At 33.6% G+C, this 19,494-nt stretch overlaps 2 protein-coding genes across 3 annotated transcripts; one reads left to right on the forward strand and one right to left on the reverse strand.

Moving 5' to 3' along the window:
* The first annotated feature begins 3,158 nt into the window (after positions 1-3,158).
* On the forward strand, positions 3,159-13,604 carry LOC149907413 (uncharacterized). Of its 2 annotated transcripts, none has more exons than XM_090102414.1 (3): positions 3,159-3,294; positions 10,126-10,584; positions 11,512-13,604. In XM_090102414.1, the coding sequence occupies exons 2-3, from the start codon at positions 10,202-10,204 to the stop codon at positions 13,361-13,363; spliced, it is 2,235 nt and encodes a 744-aa protein (XP_089958540.1). In that variant the 5' UTR covers positions 3,159-3,294; positions 10,126-10,201; the 3' UTR covers positions 13,364-13,604. The 2 variants fall into 2 exon arrangements, with proteins under 2 accessions (XP_089958540.1, XP_089958541.1); XM_090102415.1 differs by lacking the exon at positions 3,159-3,294 and adding an exon at positions 9,478-9,566.
* A 1,009-nt stretch (positions 13,605-14,613) lies between these two features.
* On the reverse strand, positions 14,614-17,810 carry LOC149907414 (uncharacterized). Its single transcript, XM_090103316.1, has 2 exons — positions 17,799-17,810; positions 14,614-17,557 (listed from the first exon to the last, which is right to left on the reverse strand). Exons 1-2 carry the CDS (start codon positions 17,808-17,810, stop codon positions 14,684-14,686), a joined length of 2,886 nt encoding a protein of 961 aa, XP_089959442.1. The 3' UTR covers positions 14,614-14,683.
* Positions 17,811-19,494: the final 1,684 nt, after the last annotated feature.

Below are 19,494 nucleotides of genomic sequence, written 5' to 3' on the forward strand. Positions count from 1 at the left end.
TAAATTACAGCTGACATTTGACATATCTATTGAGTGTTGACTGTTGACATAATTGTCACTTGAACGAACAAAATATACCTAGTAGTCAACTCGGTAGTCCAAGAAGCTTATATCTAATACACTGGAGATTGCACTATGACCATTAACTTGTCACAAGAAAATATAACCTTGAATGACGTCAGTGTTGTTTTTTGTCTCTTTCTGTGGGTGACCACACTGGTTTGTATATTCAGGATTTTTCGAAATAAAAAAAACTAAAAATCATGGTCTATAAATAAAACGACATATATTTTTAACAGTATTTATATTATAATATTACTGGTCAACTTACATGAATAATTATCATCTCTATAGGTACATACCATTTTAATTGGTAGAGAATGATAGTTTTAAATAACGCTTGATAACTTTTGATCTCATACTACGATTTTTTAATTAAAATGAGTGCTACATACATTAAAACATCGTTTTGGTTACTCAAGCTTCAGTCTAAAACTTTTCAATATTCCAAAGGGAGAGTTGCATCGCTAGTGTTGATGTGTGGTAACGATATTACAGTTCTCAGAAATTCGTATGTCTTTCAGGAGCTGTACTTACGGTTACTAATGGTTTCATGGTGGTTAATTATAATATAATTAAAATTACTTTATCAGTTGAGACGCAGTAACAAGAATGTGGTAAATAAAAAGGTATAGCACTTTTCAAAAGGTATTTTTTTTCTGGACCGTAATCCTCAGGCTTAAAATGCAAACTGCATATTCTGGCATGTTGATAAATTTTACCCTTGATAGGCACTATGGACAGCCATTTATTTCTTTTTATTTCATTTTTGGAAAGCTGAAATACGTAAAACAAAAAAATATTAGGTTAAAAAGTATAAATTTCAATGTAAAAAAGAACAAACCACAATATGTGAGTGCAATACCGATGTCGTGTGTTGTTTCATTACTAGTATAAAAATTTTTAAAATGGTGTTCTAAATGTTCATCATAATATTGTTTAGCAATATAATATTATCGTCGCTATCCGTAAAAACCCATCATCATGGTTACCTTACTTGTTAAATTTGTTTGTTGAAAACTTGTTGAAAAATGATGAAAGTATTAGGAAAAGAACTTATTTAACATGATTGCTTAGTAAAATGATGATAAATTTGACGATTTTTGCCATTAAAATGATTCTAAACAGGTAAATGCATGAGTATTGAGGAATATTGTAAATAACGTAAATATACACTTGCCTGTGAAATTATAGGCCAGAATTTGGTGTCCAAAAACTTCTGCAATTTTTCACAATGCAATACATTATTAATATTCGGAAAAAATTTATTAAATACGCAACAATATTAACTTAAATATTCGAAGCGACGCAATTTTTTTGACACTTATGTCATATTGTCAAAGTGAGAGTTGCTACAATTTTATTATGGTAACTACCCATAATCAGGGAGTATCGCTTTTTAATAATTGGTTCAGATACTTATTTTATTTAGCATAAATAATAATTGTCTCATCCAACAATGCTTCTGAATGACGTTGTTGGCAATTTATCAACAAACTCATGTACAAAAACTAACCTTTTGCACAGAATATTACAGCATACATAGTAGCCTTGGGAAAACTTCGTATTAACAGTGGCAATACCAAGTTAGGTGTGAAAGTGATAGAACACAACAATTTTCTTGTTACACGTCAAATGTTCATACCGAAATCTCCAGTGTATTAGTTAAAAGCTTCTTGCGGTAGTCAATAAAACAATATTGCCATAATTTACTCACCAAATAATTTACAATTCATATAATCAAAGAATATCTTCTTTTTCTCTTTTTTGAGGATTTGTGGTCGAGGAGCGACTCTAACGATATCGTTAGAGTTGCTCGCCTCTTATATTAATACAATATAATTTTACTTGGGATCGGCAAAAAACTAACACTTGATATTGCTTCCCCCAAGTGGGCGCCACAATATTTTCGCCCGGGGTGTCAATGGCCCTTACGCCGGCATTGAGAGTACCAGAGGATAACTTTTATCGATGGTATCACACTTACAAACATATACAGCATCCATTCTGAGGAGTCCCTCAGAGCTCAGAGCGCTCAGCGCTGTAGTCTACTAATATATAGTAATCTGTGGCGCTGTAGTCGCTTGACGAAGAAAAACATCCGTGGCATAAAATCAGTTCATTTTTTATAGTCTTTATAGACGAACTGTGGAAACCTAGCTAAGTGGAAACCTACTATATTACTTGCTCTGTGCCTAGCTGCTACAAACTACTTCTCAATACAATATGTATTTAACTATTGTGCAAACAATCTATATTCATTGTAATAATGAATTCTTAAAGAGATCTTTTTAAAATGATTATTGTTGTATGATATTATAACTACGTTAATAAAGTACTCGGCCGAAATATGAAATTACATATCAACAAATAAATTATTTAAATTCAAAATAATTTAATTAGACACGCAAATAAAAACACAAATTACTCTACATTAAACTTGTCGCTAATATTATGTAGAGTTAGAAAGATTTCTATTTTCAACCAGTTTCTTTTTTTGTACTGAAAATATAGAGATTTCTATTTATTTTCACTCGCTTTTCCAATAAATAAGATAAGTAAATATAGATATATAGAGAGTGAGTTAAGACTACATGATCACATTTCATGCAGCTGAAAACACATTTAAGGCATTCGTTATTTTGATAGTTTCTGATTCCTATATTAATATGTAATAAATGGATACGTAAGAGTAGACAGCTTTTCCGGCATGCTGAGCAGGTGAAAACAATATAGGTCGTTATTGAGGGTAGATATTTGGAGACGGAACCCAATAGATTTGAAGAAATACATTTTCTTTCTACTTCTAACCGTAATTCACAATACATAAAGAGCCTACATTGCTATAAACTTGAACAGCTCACTGGCGGTAAATGCGTAAATGCCATTTCCTTTGAGCATCATTAGCAGCTAACACCTTTATGTAAATACGGTTTCAACTTTCAAGGTTTGTCACAAATTCAAATTCCTTGCGACGACAAATATAACCCCAAAAACTTGAATTCTCTGTCATGAAACATCAATCTGCATGGCAAATGCAATAAACGGCAACAAAGCATCGACCACAGAACATTTACAGGGAGATGCAACTTACAAGTGTCAAGTATCGGCTGGGTCAGTATTCATGAGGAAAATAAATTTATTCTATACTCTTTGCTAGCAGCTAGATCAGTAATTCAGTACAATATTGTCGGTCGTGAAGAGTGCACGTACATCGTTTCGCTGCTAGCTCATGTAAGTGATTGCTTAATATATGCAGCGGGCCGGAAAAACATGACGATTAGCTGCGACCTCGGGCCAAGTGCAACGTCGTCTAATACGTTGCATTACTCATTCATTCATTTTGGTGAAGACCGGCGCAATAACACGGTTTCCCATTTTATGCATTTCCATTTAACTAAGTGATTCGCTCAATCGATTTTCACTATGATTGTTTTATACTTGTTGCACTGTTCCGATTTATTAAATTGAATATTCAAATGTAAGTTAAGGTATGTCGTGGGAAAGGGACAATTATTTATTTACAAATAAGATACCTAAAGGATGAGAACTTTTTTTAATTAAGTAAACCTAAAGATGGCTCTATTTGTTATTGAGGGCGGGGTTTTTAGTTTCGCAATTAATAGTTGTTTCATAATTTGTAATTAAGGTGATAATGAAGAGAAGGTTGAACGAGACACTTGTAGAAGGTTCTTGTTTCACAAACAAAGACCATTCAATAACAAATCGTTTAATTAATTTTAAAATTAATGCGACGTCATGAAATTCTTGCGTTATGAGAATAAACAATTCAATATTATTTCACTGATATGACATAAAAATAAGATAACTTTTTAAATACAATACTATGATACCACAGTAATACATAATACATGCGAGTGCGCATAAACCTGTAAGACAAGTTCACGTAAAGGGAAGGCTTTGTAGAGATACCTATAGATAAGAAATTAACGTGTAGAGTCCACTTAATGGATCTTGGAAAGTGTCCAATTTGTAATTTGTTTGTTCAATTTTATATCAAGTAGGGATAATGTCAAGAACATTGTACTTAGGTCGATATAAGGTTTGATTTGTTATCTTTGGCTATAGCAAAGATACGTCTTAATCTAATAACCAATTAACAAAAGCATAGGGTCTAGGGATGCTTTCTTTTAAAGAAACGCAGGAAAAATGAAATTCTTTACCTCTAACATAAGTAGGTACCAAAATATCTCTACCTTCATCACATCATAATATGTACATGTAGAATACAAGCATCACCACAAACAAAGTATTAATATACATATATTAATATATAGATATTATTGCATTTCTATAGTACCTACCAGTTTTTATTTTATTTTCTCATATCATTGAAACTGTATGTAGGTCATAGGTGTACTAATATTAGAAGCCTCCGCGAATTCAGGATCGATCGCTCCCGATATTAAAATGAAATTCTATTTTCTGGTTCGATCTGCTCTTACGAAATACGGCATGTAACTAGTTACGTAGGTTTTGTATTGATGTTTTTTTTTTTAATGTTTTGCTTACAGATGTTACCCTCCGTATACACAATCGAATATATAAAATTTTCGCCGCGGTCCGAATCTGCTTAACAAATTCTCATGAAAATCGAACATCATCTATTTTTCATACCCCTGTGATAAGAGTAAAGCAGAAAAATGTTTGCTTGGACATCTTTTTTTTACAGTGTTTCTATATAAATTTCTTTATCAATTTTTCAAAGCTTGTATGTAACGGAACATAGATTACCTACCTATATATCAATACTTACCAATTTTTTATCCAATATTCTAATTCAATCAACAATGTGTTCGTAGTAGACCGGGAGATACTGACACAAAATTTCGAGTCATTTGTAACAGGATGGCGGTTCTACAGGGGTCTTAGTACGCAATGACAAAAAGAAAAACGATTGCGTGAACGCTGGTACCGGCGGCTTAGTCGCGTGGGCGTTAGTCGAACTCGTCGGAAAATAGCGAAAGTCAAACGATTTGTAACAGTATGGCACTTATTTTTCCTGTAAGTTTGAGGATCAACAAATATAAATACAAAATTTCAAAGATCTAAGTGTTGGAAATCCTCACTTATATAAATTAATAATAAATTAAGTTTTCAAGTATAACAGCACTTTTTCCCCCTATTAGAAGTATGGCAAATATAATAATGGTCACAATTTATCAAATACTCTCCAAAAATCCAAATGCAATACTGGTACAAAAAGTTTGGCGAAATAAAATTTTTTTGCAGATTTTCGGCGGTATGGCGACCATTTGGAATCGTCCGAAAAGTATGGCATGGCGATTTTCGTAAATGGCTGCACGACGATAGTTACCTGTGCAAAAGTTAGCCTGGTACAAATGGTTGAATGATTGTTTTATTTAAATCAACACATTCGCGTCGGTATGGCGGGCTGTAAGTCACACCGGAAAAGTATGGCATGACACTACCGCCTACTACTTTTTTATGGGCTATCGGTAAATTCTAAAATTTTTGTGTTACAAATCGTTTGACTTTCGCTATTTTACCGACGAGTTCGACAAACGCCCACGCGACTAAGACACCGGTACCAGCGTTCACACCATCATTTTTCTTTTTGTCATTGCGTACTAAGACCCCTGTAGAACCGCCATCCTTGTTACAAATGACTCGAAATTTTGTGTCAGTATCACCCGGTCTATAGCTTAGCCCTGCAGTTTAATAATGTGATTACCATCGGCCACTCCCGTTCCACTGAAGTAAACAAACTGCGTTGTTTTTGTTAGTACTTCTACGATGGAAAAACAAAATACTTTCCATAGACAACACCATAATGCGGTCTTTCATCGCATTTTCGCCAACCAATTAAATATCTATGGTCCTAACTAACATTAGTCCATTGAAAACCTTTCAGTAAAGAATTTATTTTCTTACTTACTTCAGTAAGTAAACAATGGCATAAACCTGTGAATTAATGAGACCATGTGCATTGTGTTTGTAATGCAGAATGCCTATCAGTTAACGCAACACTTCTGAAACCATTTTTTTTACTTTGTTTATTTTTTGTGAATTTTCAGTTTAAGGTTTTTAGTAATGATTAGTGACCCAGTTTATTAATTACAAATAGACCTTAGTCTATTATTGTCAACTTAAACTATCATATTATACCTACCTATATTTTTTTTACACATAGGTAATATATTAATTTAAAAATTGATTTTAAATATAACGTACAATATTTGAAATGACAGTATCTTTTTTAACGTTATTCTACCCAAGAAAATTGTATAAAATTTATATGAGGGATCCGTCTTTTTTATGTTAAATACTTAAATTGAAAATTCTTGGATTTGTTATCTTGTGTTAAATCGAATGGATATAGGCATGGACCTATAAAAAAGATCTTTTTTATAGGTCCATGGATATAGGTACCTTTTAAGTATTTTCTGAAGGAATTTTAATTAAATGTCGCAGTCTCATTAAGAGCTTTTGTCATAAATAACGTAGGTACAACTTATATACCTAGCTGAAAAGAACTCAATTAATTTAACGAAACAACAAAAGCTATCTAACAAATAAGAATTAAAATAACAATGTATGAGGTGTGTCCACATTATGTGTAATCCGACAAATGGCGGGGCAATCGTAATGGCCGCCATCCTGCTGACCGTCTCTAACTGTTTCCCGCCAGAATTTTCCAGAGCCACGCTTAGGTCACGCGTTCACTTGACAAGCACATCATATCAATAATCCTCGACTTGTGCTTTGTAAACATTTGGATTAGGTACGTCGAAACCGCGTTGATGTACAGCTTTTTTATCTTTTCATATTGTTGTTAAACATGGAATAAAATTGTATAGAATCAGCTGATCCCTTATCTTCGCGAATGAACGAACCAAATTTATTTGTAGCATTGTATAGCTGTATACTTAGATCATGTATATTATGTAAGCAGCATAATAATTGTCTTGTGAACTAAGCTTGTGAATACCAGATAAATTTAATTTCAGGTAAAATATTACAGATATTATATTATATTATATTATATTATATTATATTATATATTATTATTATTAATAATATATTATTTTATATTATATTATTATATTATATTATATTATATATTATTACTTACAGATATTTTCGGAAAGTCAAAGTAGGTTGCGTTTCCATTAGCAGGGAAATACTCAATATAGCTATATGAACAAACGTACCTATGTGTATATTTTTTATGAAAATTTGTTGTCATAATATTGTAGAGTCTAATTTCATTTTTTCGAATAGGTAGGTACAGGCTACTTTACTATTTACACGTATATTAAAAAGAATAAGAAAGAAAGAGGAAATTCATAGCACCAGTATTATGAAACATGTATGAAACTAATTGATTTAGTTTGTTTATTTTTACTTTTGGTTTTATTATCGTTCGGTCGGTTTGTGGTATTTGCATAAGTCGTTGTATAATAAAATTGATTTGCATTTTTTTGGTTACATGATTAAATTATTGTTACGATAACGAGGCGAAAATTGGAAAGAAAATAATATAATTTAAATATAATGTTGATGTCATCACGTTTTTTTTTTTTATTTAATAGACCTATCAATTTTATTAACACCTCTATATTAATAAATAATTTGGAAAATCCAAAAGTGCACGCCTCATAATTTTTTTTAATAAATATTTATTAATTATTATTTTTGTTTATTTAATAACAATTAAACCACATCGAATCAGACCCTGAAAAATGAAAGGGTTCTATTCCTGAGCATACTCAAGCGTAAGAGAAAAAAAAAGACTCGATTAGTAAAGTATTTCGGTCGCTATCGTGTTAACAAGAAAAAGGATCCGCACATACAGACACACGGACGTCCAAGACAGAACTTTTTTAAACTGTTTTTTAACTAGTTTAAATAACAAAAATGACATCAAAAATATCATGAACGTTAAAAATAGTGTTTTTTCTTAACCTATCACGCGTCTGGCGCACAGCCGGCACCGATCCCGATAGTGTCAAGGGAGTTCACGAAATCTAGCTTTTTTATGACTACCGAGTTTGAAAATTTTATTTACCCTATTGTTCTATAATTATATGCCATGTATTATATATTTTTGGAAAGAGGAAGAAACTAGTTATAGCATAAAAATGTAATCATGACGATATATTTTTTCTATAAAATTATAAAAAAATGATTTTCTTTTGTTTTAATTTTAATTGCTTACATACTAACACTTACATGATAATGCTGAGTCATCAAATGATCATATTCACGTTTTCATATCACTACACGATTGCCAAATACATTCACTTATATTTTCACACATTTAACACAACGTATTTCACTATGAATAATAACAAATCTCCATTATTCACAAACAAGAAAAAAAGCGCCATTTTGCGTCTTCCGCACTGAAAAGTTGAGACACTTTTTCACTGAGTATTCTTCAAATATCCCTAAAACCAATATCATAAACGTATTCTACGTAAAATTTCCAGTAATATACGTCTCAATTATCACTCATCTTATTATTCCTCTCGGCATAATTCACAATCCAAATATTCGTTGAACAAGACAAATGTCACAAACTATGGCCGATGACGCAACTCAATCAATGATTCACTTTTTTTTTTTATTTTGTGGTTTTGGTCTCTATTGCCTGTCTCGGAGTCGTGTCGATTCGAATTATAAATGTTTAAGGCATAGAGAAATATTTTTTATACTGGAAACATTCACTTGTAATTCACTACAGATGGCCTTCAATGTCACGGGCCGCGTTAGGCACAGAGTTTGTGCGCAGTACGCTACAGTACAATTTGCGTTACGACACAAATATTGTGCGTAGAACGTGTCACGGGTTAATATGTGTGTGTATGTATTATCTTACAAGTGCAATGTATGATACATAAAGACATTTTAAGTTTGAAAAATCAGATGTTTTGCGCGAAGTGACAGTAGTACCCACCTCAACGCTTCGCTTATGAGGCGTGCAATATAGTACACCTAATATATCTATATAATAGAGGTGCAAAAACAAATAAACATATAATTGAACTAAGTTTGCTGTTGTATCTAAAAGTAAAAGTACCTATTTATATTTTCTTACTTACTGAATTATGTAAGAAAACAAATTCTATAATGAAATGTTGTAAATCTTAGTTGTAAATTGTTAGTTAGGACCATATATTATATTTAATTGGTTGGCGAAAATGCTAAATGCGATGAAAGACCGCATCATGGAACTATATATATTTCCATGGACCGCATTATGGTGTTGTCTATGGAAAGTATTTTGTTTTTCTCACAGGTTTTTCCAATATGTGTCCTAGTAACATTCGTGGAATACTAACACAAAGATGAAACAACGCACTACGCAGGTGCTACGGTAGCACCTGCGTAGTGCGATGTTTCTGCTACGCAGTTTGTTTACTTCAGTGGAACGGGGGTGGCCGATGTTAATCACATTATTAAACTGGGCTAAGCTACGAATACATTGTTGATTGAATTAGAATATTGGATAAAAATTGGTAAGTAAAGATTTAAACGTATAGGTAATACGTATAACTGGGACACTAATCCCCATCATGACTAAAAAGTAAAAACCTTAAACTGAAAATTCACAAAAAATAATCAAACAATGTAAAAAAATGGTTTCAAAAGTGTTTCGTTAACTGATAGCCAGTCTGCATTACAAACACAATGCACATGGTCCCATTAATTAACAGATTTATGTCATTGTTTACATCACTATTATCGCTCTATGAATAAACTACCGATAATCAATGTGCCTCTTTGTCTACGACAGGCTAGAGAGGTAAAGAATACGACCAATTTCCATTTAAGATTGAAAAAATTCGATCTTTATCTTTGCCGACTTGTTATTTTGCGCTGCATAGAAAATATTTCTGAGCTACGACAATTCGGCTCTATGTAAACTAATATGTAATCTATTAAATAACAGCTTTAAAATACTTAAAATCCCATAAATCTGTGTTTATTTAATAGTATTGCACTCTTTAGAAGTTCTCGCCTTTTCATACATACTTACATATATACATACTTAACAAGGCCTCTTTTTATTTCCAGATACAGTAATATGGGTGAGCTAGAGAACTAAATACTACACCGCTCATACTATCGACTATAGCTAAAATACTACAGAATGTCCCGTACAGTGATCATATTCCTCAGCCTGTTGGTCCTTAAACTGGGCCACGGCTTCAACGGAGACAGCTTCGAGCTGGAATGCCCAGACGAATGTGACTGCCACTACTTCAGGATCAACTGGGTGACCGACTGTTCAGAGAGCAACTTAACCAAGGTTCCCTACGCCGAACTAAGTCTGAGCGTTTATGTTCTCGATCTGAATGAAAACAACATAACAAGCCTCGAATCGTTCCCGAGCGATATAAAGATGAGAAGATTGCAAATTGCCAATAATAGACTGACAAGAATCGAGCGGCAGGGATTCAAAGGACTCGAGTATCTAATAGATGTTGATTTGTCCGGCAATAACATCACTTATGTGGAGCCCGAGGCGTTCCTGTTAGTATTATCTATATTAATGCTGAGCATATTAGGCTCTACATTTGTATGCCTGTACTGTTGTGTGAATGCTATGTTTAGGTTAATAAAAAAAAGAAATCCTCAGCCACGAACCATTATCTAGATCTCTTCTAGTCATTGTATTATATACCTACTTTTAGTGGAACAATAATGTTCAACTTCAACAGCATATGGTCTAATAGCCTATACTGTAGCACATAAGATATAAAAACAGTATTCTTTGCGATATGTTATATTTTCTCACATGAGCGTCGTTCCATTGTTGGATTAGCACTTAGCGAGTGAATGATGGATCTGATGACAAAATGATAGCAATTTATTCAAACATGCCGCTAACCAGGCGTCAATTGCTCTTTACTACTCGTGATGTCGATATTAGATGAGATTTAAACGCAGAATGAAGATTGAATTACTGTATACGCTATGCGAATTTTATTATTTATATTTTGAAAAAAAATATGGGCAATGATAAGAATAACAAAAATTAAATCCCTTCTCTGATAAGCCACTAGACTTTCTTAATTTTTAGATTTTGTTTTTCGTTTTTTTATATTCATTTAATACTATTGAAATTAATTACATTTTAATTACATTTTTTTTAATTTAAATATTTTTATGTATTATTATAATTACAAAAATAGGTTATAACTTATCACGGAATATATTTCCAAATACCTAACATGTTATTGAAAGGTAGAAGCCGGTACAAAGTATGTACACAGTGTTGTAAGCTGTTGACCGAGATTATTAAATTTAATTTATTGTCGCCGTAACGTATTTAGTGCGGCTATGGTCACAGCAAATATTTTGAATACCTACAATATTTTCTAGGCGTTTAGGTTTATGTTCTCTATTTTATGTTATCACTTTGTGTTTATTTTAATTTTCTTTTTTTTTTATTTATAGAGACTCTCGTGGACTCTTAAACGTGGAGCTTCAAGATAACCCGCTTGGTAATACTGATGGCCCATTTTTAATATCGAGTACGCTGCAGTATTTGGACATCAGTAACTGTAACATATCAATTATAAATCCACAATTCTTCGACAACATAACATCACTAACAACTCTCGATCTCTCCAATAACCCATTGGTTTCTCTGTATTATTCAGTATTTGATGACCTCACAAGCTTGGAAACCTTAAAGTTAAATGATTGTAAGCTGAAAAATCTAACTGAGAACGTTTTTCTTGCACTTGTTAACTTAAAAAATCTAGAATTAGCAGGCAATTATTTAACGGACACAAATTGGCCAGAAGTATTAGGAAGTCTAACGCGACTGGAATACTTGAACCTAAGAAAGTCAAGTATAACATATTTATCGGAAGACACGTTTTCAAATTGTACAAATTTGGTCACGCTCATTTTGGCGGATAATAAACTGCTTGACTTGGACGTCGCTGCTACATTGGGAAATAGTGTCAATCACTTGGAATTGTTGGATCTGTCCAATTGCCACATTAAAGGACCTATTTCAGGCGAAGCATTTGCTAACGCCACTAGATTGAAATCTCTTTATTTATCAGGCAATCCTCTTTTTGCACCAGATTTGAAAGAGGCTCTCGCGCCTTTGCCGAAACTTGAAAAACTATTTTTAAGCAACTGTGGCCTTCGAAATTTGCCTGATAATTTTAATGTATTTGAAAATCTCATTGAACTAGACATTTCACGCAATCCCCTGGTGAATGTCTTTACAAGATTGCTCGCTCCACTGGACAAATTGGAGTACCTTAATATGGGATACAGTAATCTGTCATATGTTGGACCTGAAACTTTTTCCCATATGACTTCTATGAAACGATTAGTTCTATCAGGTAATGACTTGCTGTCACTGGAGGCTGGACTTTTTGGTAATTTAACACAACTTACTACTTTGGAGCTAGAGTTTTGCGGTTTAAAAAGGCCACTGAACGCAAATGCCTTCTTTAAAAATCTTACATACATGGATTTGCGAGAAATGAAACTCGGTGGTAATCCACTTATTATTCCTGCATCTGGTCCGCTCTTCCCAAAACAATTATCACAAGTGACTGTTCTCGATCTTAGTAATAGCAACATAACCTCATTAAATCCTGACGCTTTTAAAAATACTGAGAATATAACCGACTTGAACTTGGCCGGTAATAAGATAAAATCGGAAGAAGGAAGCTTAGCGTTTTTGGAAAGGCTACACCATTTAGAGAAAATCAACCTTAGCAACAACAATTTGACAACAATTGATCCACAGTTATTCTCGAATAATCCGAAGCTCCATTCGCTTAATCTTATCGGGAATCCGTTCATCTGTGGTTGCAAAATCGCCGAAATGTGGGACTGGGCAAACATGATTAAAGGCGACCTAGACGTCTTAATCGGAGCCAAGAGCGCTGAAAAAGATATAATAGTGAAGGGTAATAAGAAGAAGAGAAATCTGTACTGCCGTTACAATGAACTTCGGAACATAACAATCACAGCAAATAAAACAGTGCCAGGTCGAAGGCCGTTTGCCAAACCTAGAGAACTCACATATGCTAATAGAACATGGGCGAAATACGTCAGAGAATCAGGTTGTGAGCCTATGGTCAAAATTCTTAGGCCAGTAGCGTTGGTGGCTGATTTATTCGCTGACACTAATCATTACGCTCTGTCCACCACGGCGATGATTTTAGCCGTATTAGCTTTCACACTTGGTGCCGCCACCGTAGTTATGACTTGGAGATTATTCCGAAAGAATCAAATTCCTAACATTGACACAGAGGATAATAGAAAACAGAGATAACAAAGCGTTAAAAAAATCAGTAAATAGACTTTTATCCATTCTTGCATAGTTCAATAATATATCTGTAAGGAGTAGACGTGATTTATTGAGAAACTGTATTTCAATGTGGTTTTCATAATATTACAACTAGTCAAATTTAAAATACTATTTTCATAGATCCTCTTGTAAGTTAGTAAAGTTTCTTAGCTGTAAGTTTATGTCAGTATTTTGTTTATAATAAAGACTAATTTAAATTTATAAATCGTTTCATTTTCAACCTACCTACAAAAGAAAAGAAGAGTAAAGTTTCCAAGGAAATTACAGTAAAAATCAAATGAATCTGACATGTATAATATCACTGATCGATTTTTATGGGCTGGGCTTTTCACCTACTTGTGGTGAAAAGTTTAGTTAAATAAGACTTGATTCTCTAAGTAATTTCTAGTAAAGGGATAGTACGTGTAAAAATATTAACCAGACATACGAGACAGTATATTTCCTACATACACAGTACAGAAAGTAGTATGTTTTTTTATTGTACTCATTTTGTTAATCGTTAAGAAATAGCAGGGAATCTAAAGAATTGGTGACACTAGCCACACAGTAAATATAACATCTAAATCTATTGCTTACATCTAAATCTATTACATATTATTAATATGTAATGAAAGCATAGTAAACAGATTAGTTAGATTATTAATAATATCATACCATAGGGCATAGACCATTCAAAACCTACTCTTTTTAAATTCACTCCTAAACTGAACAATATAACAATGAAATCCTTTGAGCTCTAACAATAATTAATAATTTGATCTGCTGCTGTTACGAAGCATATATATGTAAGACTCGAAACAAAGAAAAATCATGAAAATAAGAATACGATTTGATAGCTAGTTGAAACATAATGAATAAAGTGAGAGCAAAAATCCAGCAATAATTTAATTAGACGAATAATAAAACTTGATCCCACCTAATTTTCAAATGTTATTACATTTTTTATATTCTAGTTCACAGTTATTTTAATTAACTGTTGAGTAACATCCTAGGAAACATTTCCTAAGATTGGCTCAGGTTGTCACAACTGAGCGCAGAAGCATGCCAAATTGATGTTTTTACAACTACCACGGTCAGCGACTTTGTTAAGAGTAGCTTTTTTACAAACGGCTATTTCAAAGAATTACAAAAAAGATCAATCTCACGTAATGTATCGACAGGGAAAGTATTTCTTGCGTAAGAGGCTTCAACGATTCCGTTACAAATAAAAAGGCTTTTTTATTTTAACAATAATATAACACTTAAATCTAACATTGGTTTTGGCCTAATAAATTATAAACGCTATCAACTACTCTTCTTTGCACCTTTCGTGCTAGTTTTCTTAATAAATAAATTTTCTTTGTATATCTTTTTTCTCACGCCCTGTTTTTCACTTTTAGGGTTATCGTTCGATGCCATAGCAGCTAATTCACTATCTAAAAGTTGGGGTATCGATATTGGTTCAAAACCGTATTGAAACTGGGGTTCAACGAATTGCGTTTTGGTTTTATACCTGTAATGAGGTCGAGTGGCATGCGCGGAGGCATCTCGAGGTTGATCACTGGAATAATCATATTCATGGTTTTCGGAATTTGTTTTATGTTTTCTATAAGGCTGTTTTTGTTTTTGTTGTGGTTCGTTGTATTCGTATTGTGGCCTCGAAGTGTATTTTTCATTTTCTTTGTTTTCATCTTCATCATCATGGCTAATGTGATCAGGTCTTTGATTTTTAAACATCTTATAGTATCCTTCCTTATTGCGGAATCTATCTCGGAGGCTTTCTGGCCTACTAACCGCATAGTCCAGATAGTAATCCTCTTGCATTTTGTCTCTTGTATCCTTGTAATCTAATCGGGCAAATTTCGGAAATTCGTCACCGTTGGCCTCATACTGCTGGAACGGGTTCTTAGCTATATTGTATTCAGAATAATAGCGTGGGGCACCGTAAGATTCTGGATTATATATTTCTTTTTCAGTATCCATTCGTGGCGCATCATATGCCGCAAAGCCATACGCGGCATCCTTGTAACTCTTTTCAAAGTTTTCTTCGTTTTTTTCTTGTTCCTTAAACATGTTTGCAAGTATTTCATCATTATCCTCGTTTGTGTTTTCTGAAGAGTCATCGTCATTTCTTGTTTCTTGTTTAGGCTTACCTTTTACTATTGGTGCTGACGCATACAATGATTCTTGATAATCATAAGTAGTCGGATGGTTTTGTGGTCGTGGTGGAGAATTGTTATTTACTTGTATATGTTGATTAGGATCAACTCTTATTGCTTCATGGGGCTTGTGTTCCGGAACTATTCTTATATCTTCCTCATACTCAGGCACTATGGGCTGGAAATATTGTTGCTCATGTTGAATTGGGACATCTTTATGCGCTTTTACAAAGGATTGAGGTGTGTTATGATTGTGTCCTAAATTTGGATCTTCTTGATTGTTTGTATGATAATATTGAACTTGTCTATGTTCGAGATTGTGATGAGTATTTTTAGGAGATCCAACATGTATGTGAACGTGATGTCCATGATTTTTTGGTCTTTCATGGGAGTCATGTTCTTCTTTTTGATTGTTGTCTTCATACGATTCTTCTGAATTTTCACCCGAGTTTTCTCTGGGATGATGGTGAACCTTTTCTTCTTGGTCACTATGATCTTGTTCATCAGGTTTAAGCACATACACAAGATGTTTTGGATTTTGATTTTTATTTTCGTAATGAACTTGACTCACTGGTTCCTTTGAACTTTTCACATAAGAATAATGCACCGGCTCTTTTTGCGTTTGTTCTTCGTAATTATATTGAACTGGTGCTTTCTCTTCGGTATGCTCATAACTTACATGAACTGGTTTTTTCTGTGTATTTTTTTCGTAGCTATAATGCACTGGTTTATTGTCTGTCTTCATTTCGTAATTGTAGGTCTTGGGTTCAGATTCAGTTTCTTTATTATAGCTGACTTTCTTTTCTGTATAAGTTTCTTTATAATTTGGTGAATTAATTTCATAAGAAAACTCTGGACTCTCATTGGGTACACCATTAACTGATATCGAGGGCTTTGGAGGTGTTTCTTTTTCTTCATTAGTTTGGTGTTTCTGAATTATCTTCTTTTGTTTCTTTTTTGGTGAAGAATTTTTCGGTTTTTCATCACTACTGTACGTTTTTGTGTTCTGAACGAGAAATTCATTTTGATTATTTTTGTTTTGTTCAACATTGAGATTAGGCAGCTTATGGTAAGTTGCTTGATTTATTCTTGGCAAAAAATGTTGAACTTGTGGTACTAATGGATTTGCAAACGTCAACGGTTCAAGGAGGCTAAGATCTAACAAAGGCACAGGTGGTTTAGTTACCAAATTCAAAGCAATTTTTTTGCCATTAACGACTGTTGTTACTGTTGTCTGTTTCGGTAGCTGTTGCAATTGTTGTAATTGTCCACTTTGAGCCGTTTGTTGATTAGCAATTGGTCTTTCATTAGAAAAGAAGGCAACGTGGGGAACCTCTTGTAATCGTTGAAACTTTGGTTCACTATTTATCTTATAATTATTGTTGGCAGTAAGAGCACCCGAATAGATATTTCTATTATTACTTAGTTGCTGATTAGCCGCTTGCGGTTGAAACTGACTAATTTGGTTGGAACGGTACAGAACTGAATTAGGAGCAAAACTTTGTACATTAGTGTATCCGATAGGTTGTTGCACGTTATATTGACCAACGTTGGAAGGGAGCCCACTTTGTATGTTTTGAACATTGTACTGCCCTGGTGAGAAGAAATGAGGTGTGGACTGTTTAAATTGCACAGCAGGTGAAACTAAAGGTTGGCTCAAATGTGCAGGTAAACTTTGTATTTGCACAAATTGTTGTGGAATAGTAGATCTGTAGGATAAGGCTTGAGGTGCCTCAACAAATCGATTGCCGTACGAGTCCTTCAAATAACTATTCGTTATCGGGACGATGGCACTTTCCTCTTTTCCTGAAGCACTTTTTGGGGCGACGAAGGACGGCACATGGAAGGAATACGCTCCGTATGGCGTGGCACTAGCGTAAACGCCGGCTGGGGCATTGTGGTACAATCGCGAAACACTTTCAGCACTAATATTGTCTATGATTCCTGCATTTTTCACGGTTTTCTCTGAAGACACAGCTTGTGCATCTGCTACCATCCAGCACACACATAATATTAAGGCCTGTAAATAAAATATTAAATATAAATGACAATCATGATATTTAAATTTTCACACAAACTATCTAAAAATGAAATTAATTAATTCATAATTATTTTTTTGAATGAACAGTAAAAGAATAAAAGAAACAAATAAGATGGGAACTGCGTGTACAATCTTAAAAAAATATTTCCTGCAACGGTCAATCTGCTTTATAAAATTTATGAATTTAAAAATACTCATTAATTTATGGTATAATTTTTACCTTCGTCCCCATTGCGGGCGACCTTACGTCCAAGAGGGTAAGAGAAGCACTGCGTCAGCGCGGCCGGCGTGCAAACTTATATCGAATACTGCTGAACCGTAGACCGCGAACAATCTACTTTTCCCGCGCACATTATATCATTTTCAAGCTTCATGGTATTGTGTTGGTGTAGGTGATCATTGCGAATTGCCATCAATAATTGACCAATATTTAATGGGATTTAATTCCCACTATAGGAAATGGATATAGATCAATACGCTCAGGATTTGTTAGGAAAAAATTAAGAAAATTGGACATTAGCCCAAATGCAAACAAATGATATTAGAGTATGCATTTATATTAACTTAGGTACATTAGGTTATTATCGTTGTTATAGAGAGTTATGTTTGGACTCAAGTACTCGTGCTCGTCCAAAATAAACTTTTAAATTTAAAATAGGTAAGTAACTATATTTAATTTGAATATCTTTAAATAATAAGCAAACTTGATCAATTTTATGGTATAACTGAAATCTTATTGAAGGTCAGTTTGTGATGGCAAGTGCTTTATGATGAAAGATAGATTGAAAACGTTAAATTATGAAATGCTTCACTTTTTACATTTGCAGAAGTAATCTTTTTTCTGAGTAAGCATCTTAAGAAATATTAGGCCATAGGCTTTAGCAGATTATAAGTCTAGACTAGAAATTTAAATTCATTGCTCATTTATTGAATCTTAAACTTTTTAAATCATATTCTTTATTCACCAGCACATATACATTTCCACTGTTGGGACAGTCTCCTATGAGGGTTAAGGCCATAATTCACCACGCTGACCGAGTGCGGGTTCGTTATATTATCTATACTAATATTATAAAGCTGAAGAGTTTGTTTGTTTGTTTGATTGTTTGAACGCGCTAATCTCGGGAACTACTGGTCCGATTTGAAAAATTCTTTCGGTGTTAGATAGCTCATTTATCGAGGAAGGCTATAGGTAGGCTATATACCATCACGCTACGACCAACAGGAGAGAAGCCACGGGGGTGAAACCGCGCGGAGCGGCTAATACATAGTATTATATTTGAAGCTTATTCAGATGGGGCATGGTTAGACAGCTGTGAAATAAAACGATTATTCGCGGCTATTTTTTTTTTTCTTTTTTTATGAGGTGTCTAAGCCTATATATTTTATTAATAGTTTTAGTAACCCGACCTGCTCTAGCTGACTAGGCTCGACTTTCGCTAGACCGCGAACCCAGCTCGCTGACCGTGACCAAATGTACGCAGACACCGCCCGAAGAAAGTCCTCGTATCAGGTTTAAATACCACAATATAGTGACCACCATTGTCAAGTTTACAGGAGATAAATTAATTGGGTCATTTCTATAATTGTTAACTGTATCATGTTTTAATGATTTACAGGTATGAAGATGAGTGTATATAATTAACTATTGAAGCAGAAGAGTCTTATGAGGATGAAAAGATGAAAAATATGTCATTTAAAATTCAGTTTGAAAGTTTCTAATTTACTATAAGTCTTACCTAGGAATACATTACGTAAACAGTATAAGAAAAACAAAAAATAAACTTAATTAAAATTAAGTAGAAATTGGAACCAACCAAGCAGCGGACAGAGCGCTACAATAGAGCCTTTCTTCCGCATTATTTTTAGAACTGGTCAATAAATAATTAAAGTGATAATGTTAGTCTTTAACTCTG

Source organism: Colias eurytheme, chromosome 6 (assembly GCF_061535395.1).
Source record: "Colias eurytheme isolate Ceu_HAF_F1 chromosome 6, ilColEury1 Martin Lab GWU primary, whole genome shotgun sequence".
In the NCBI taxonomy this organism is placed as follows: Eukaryota; Metazoa; Arthropoda; class Insecta; order Lepidoptera; family Pieridae; genus Colias; species Colias eurytheme.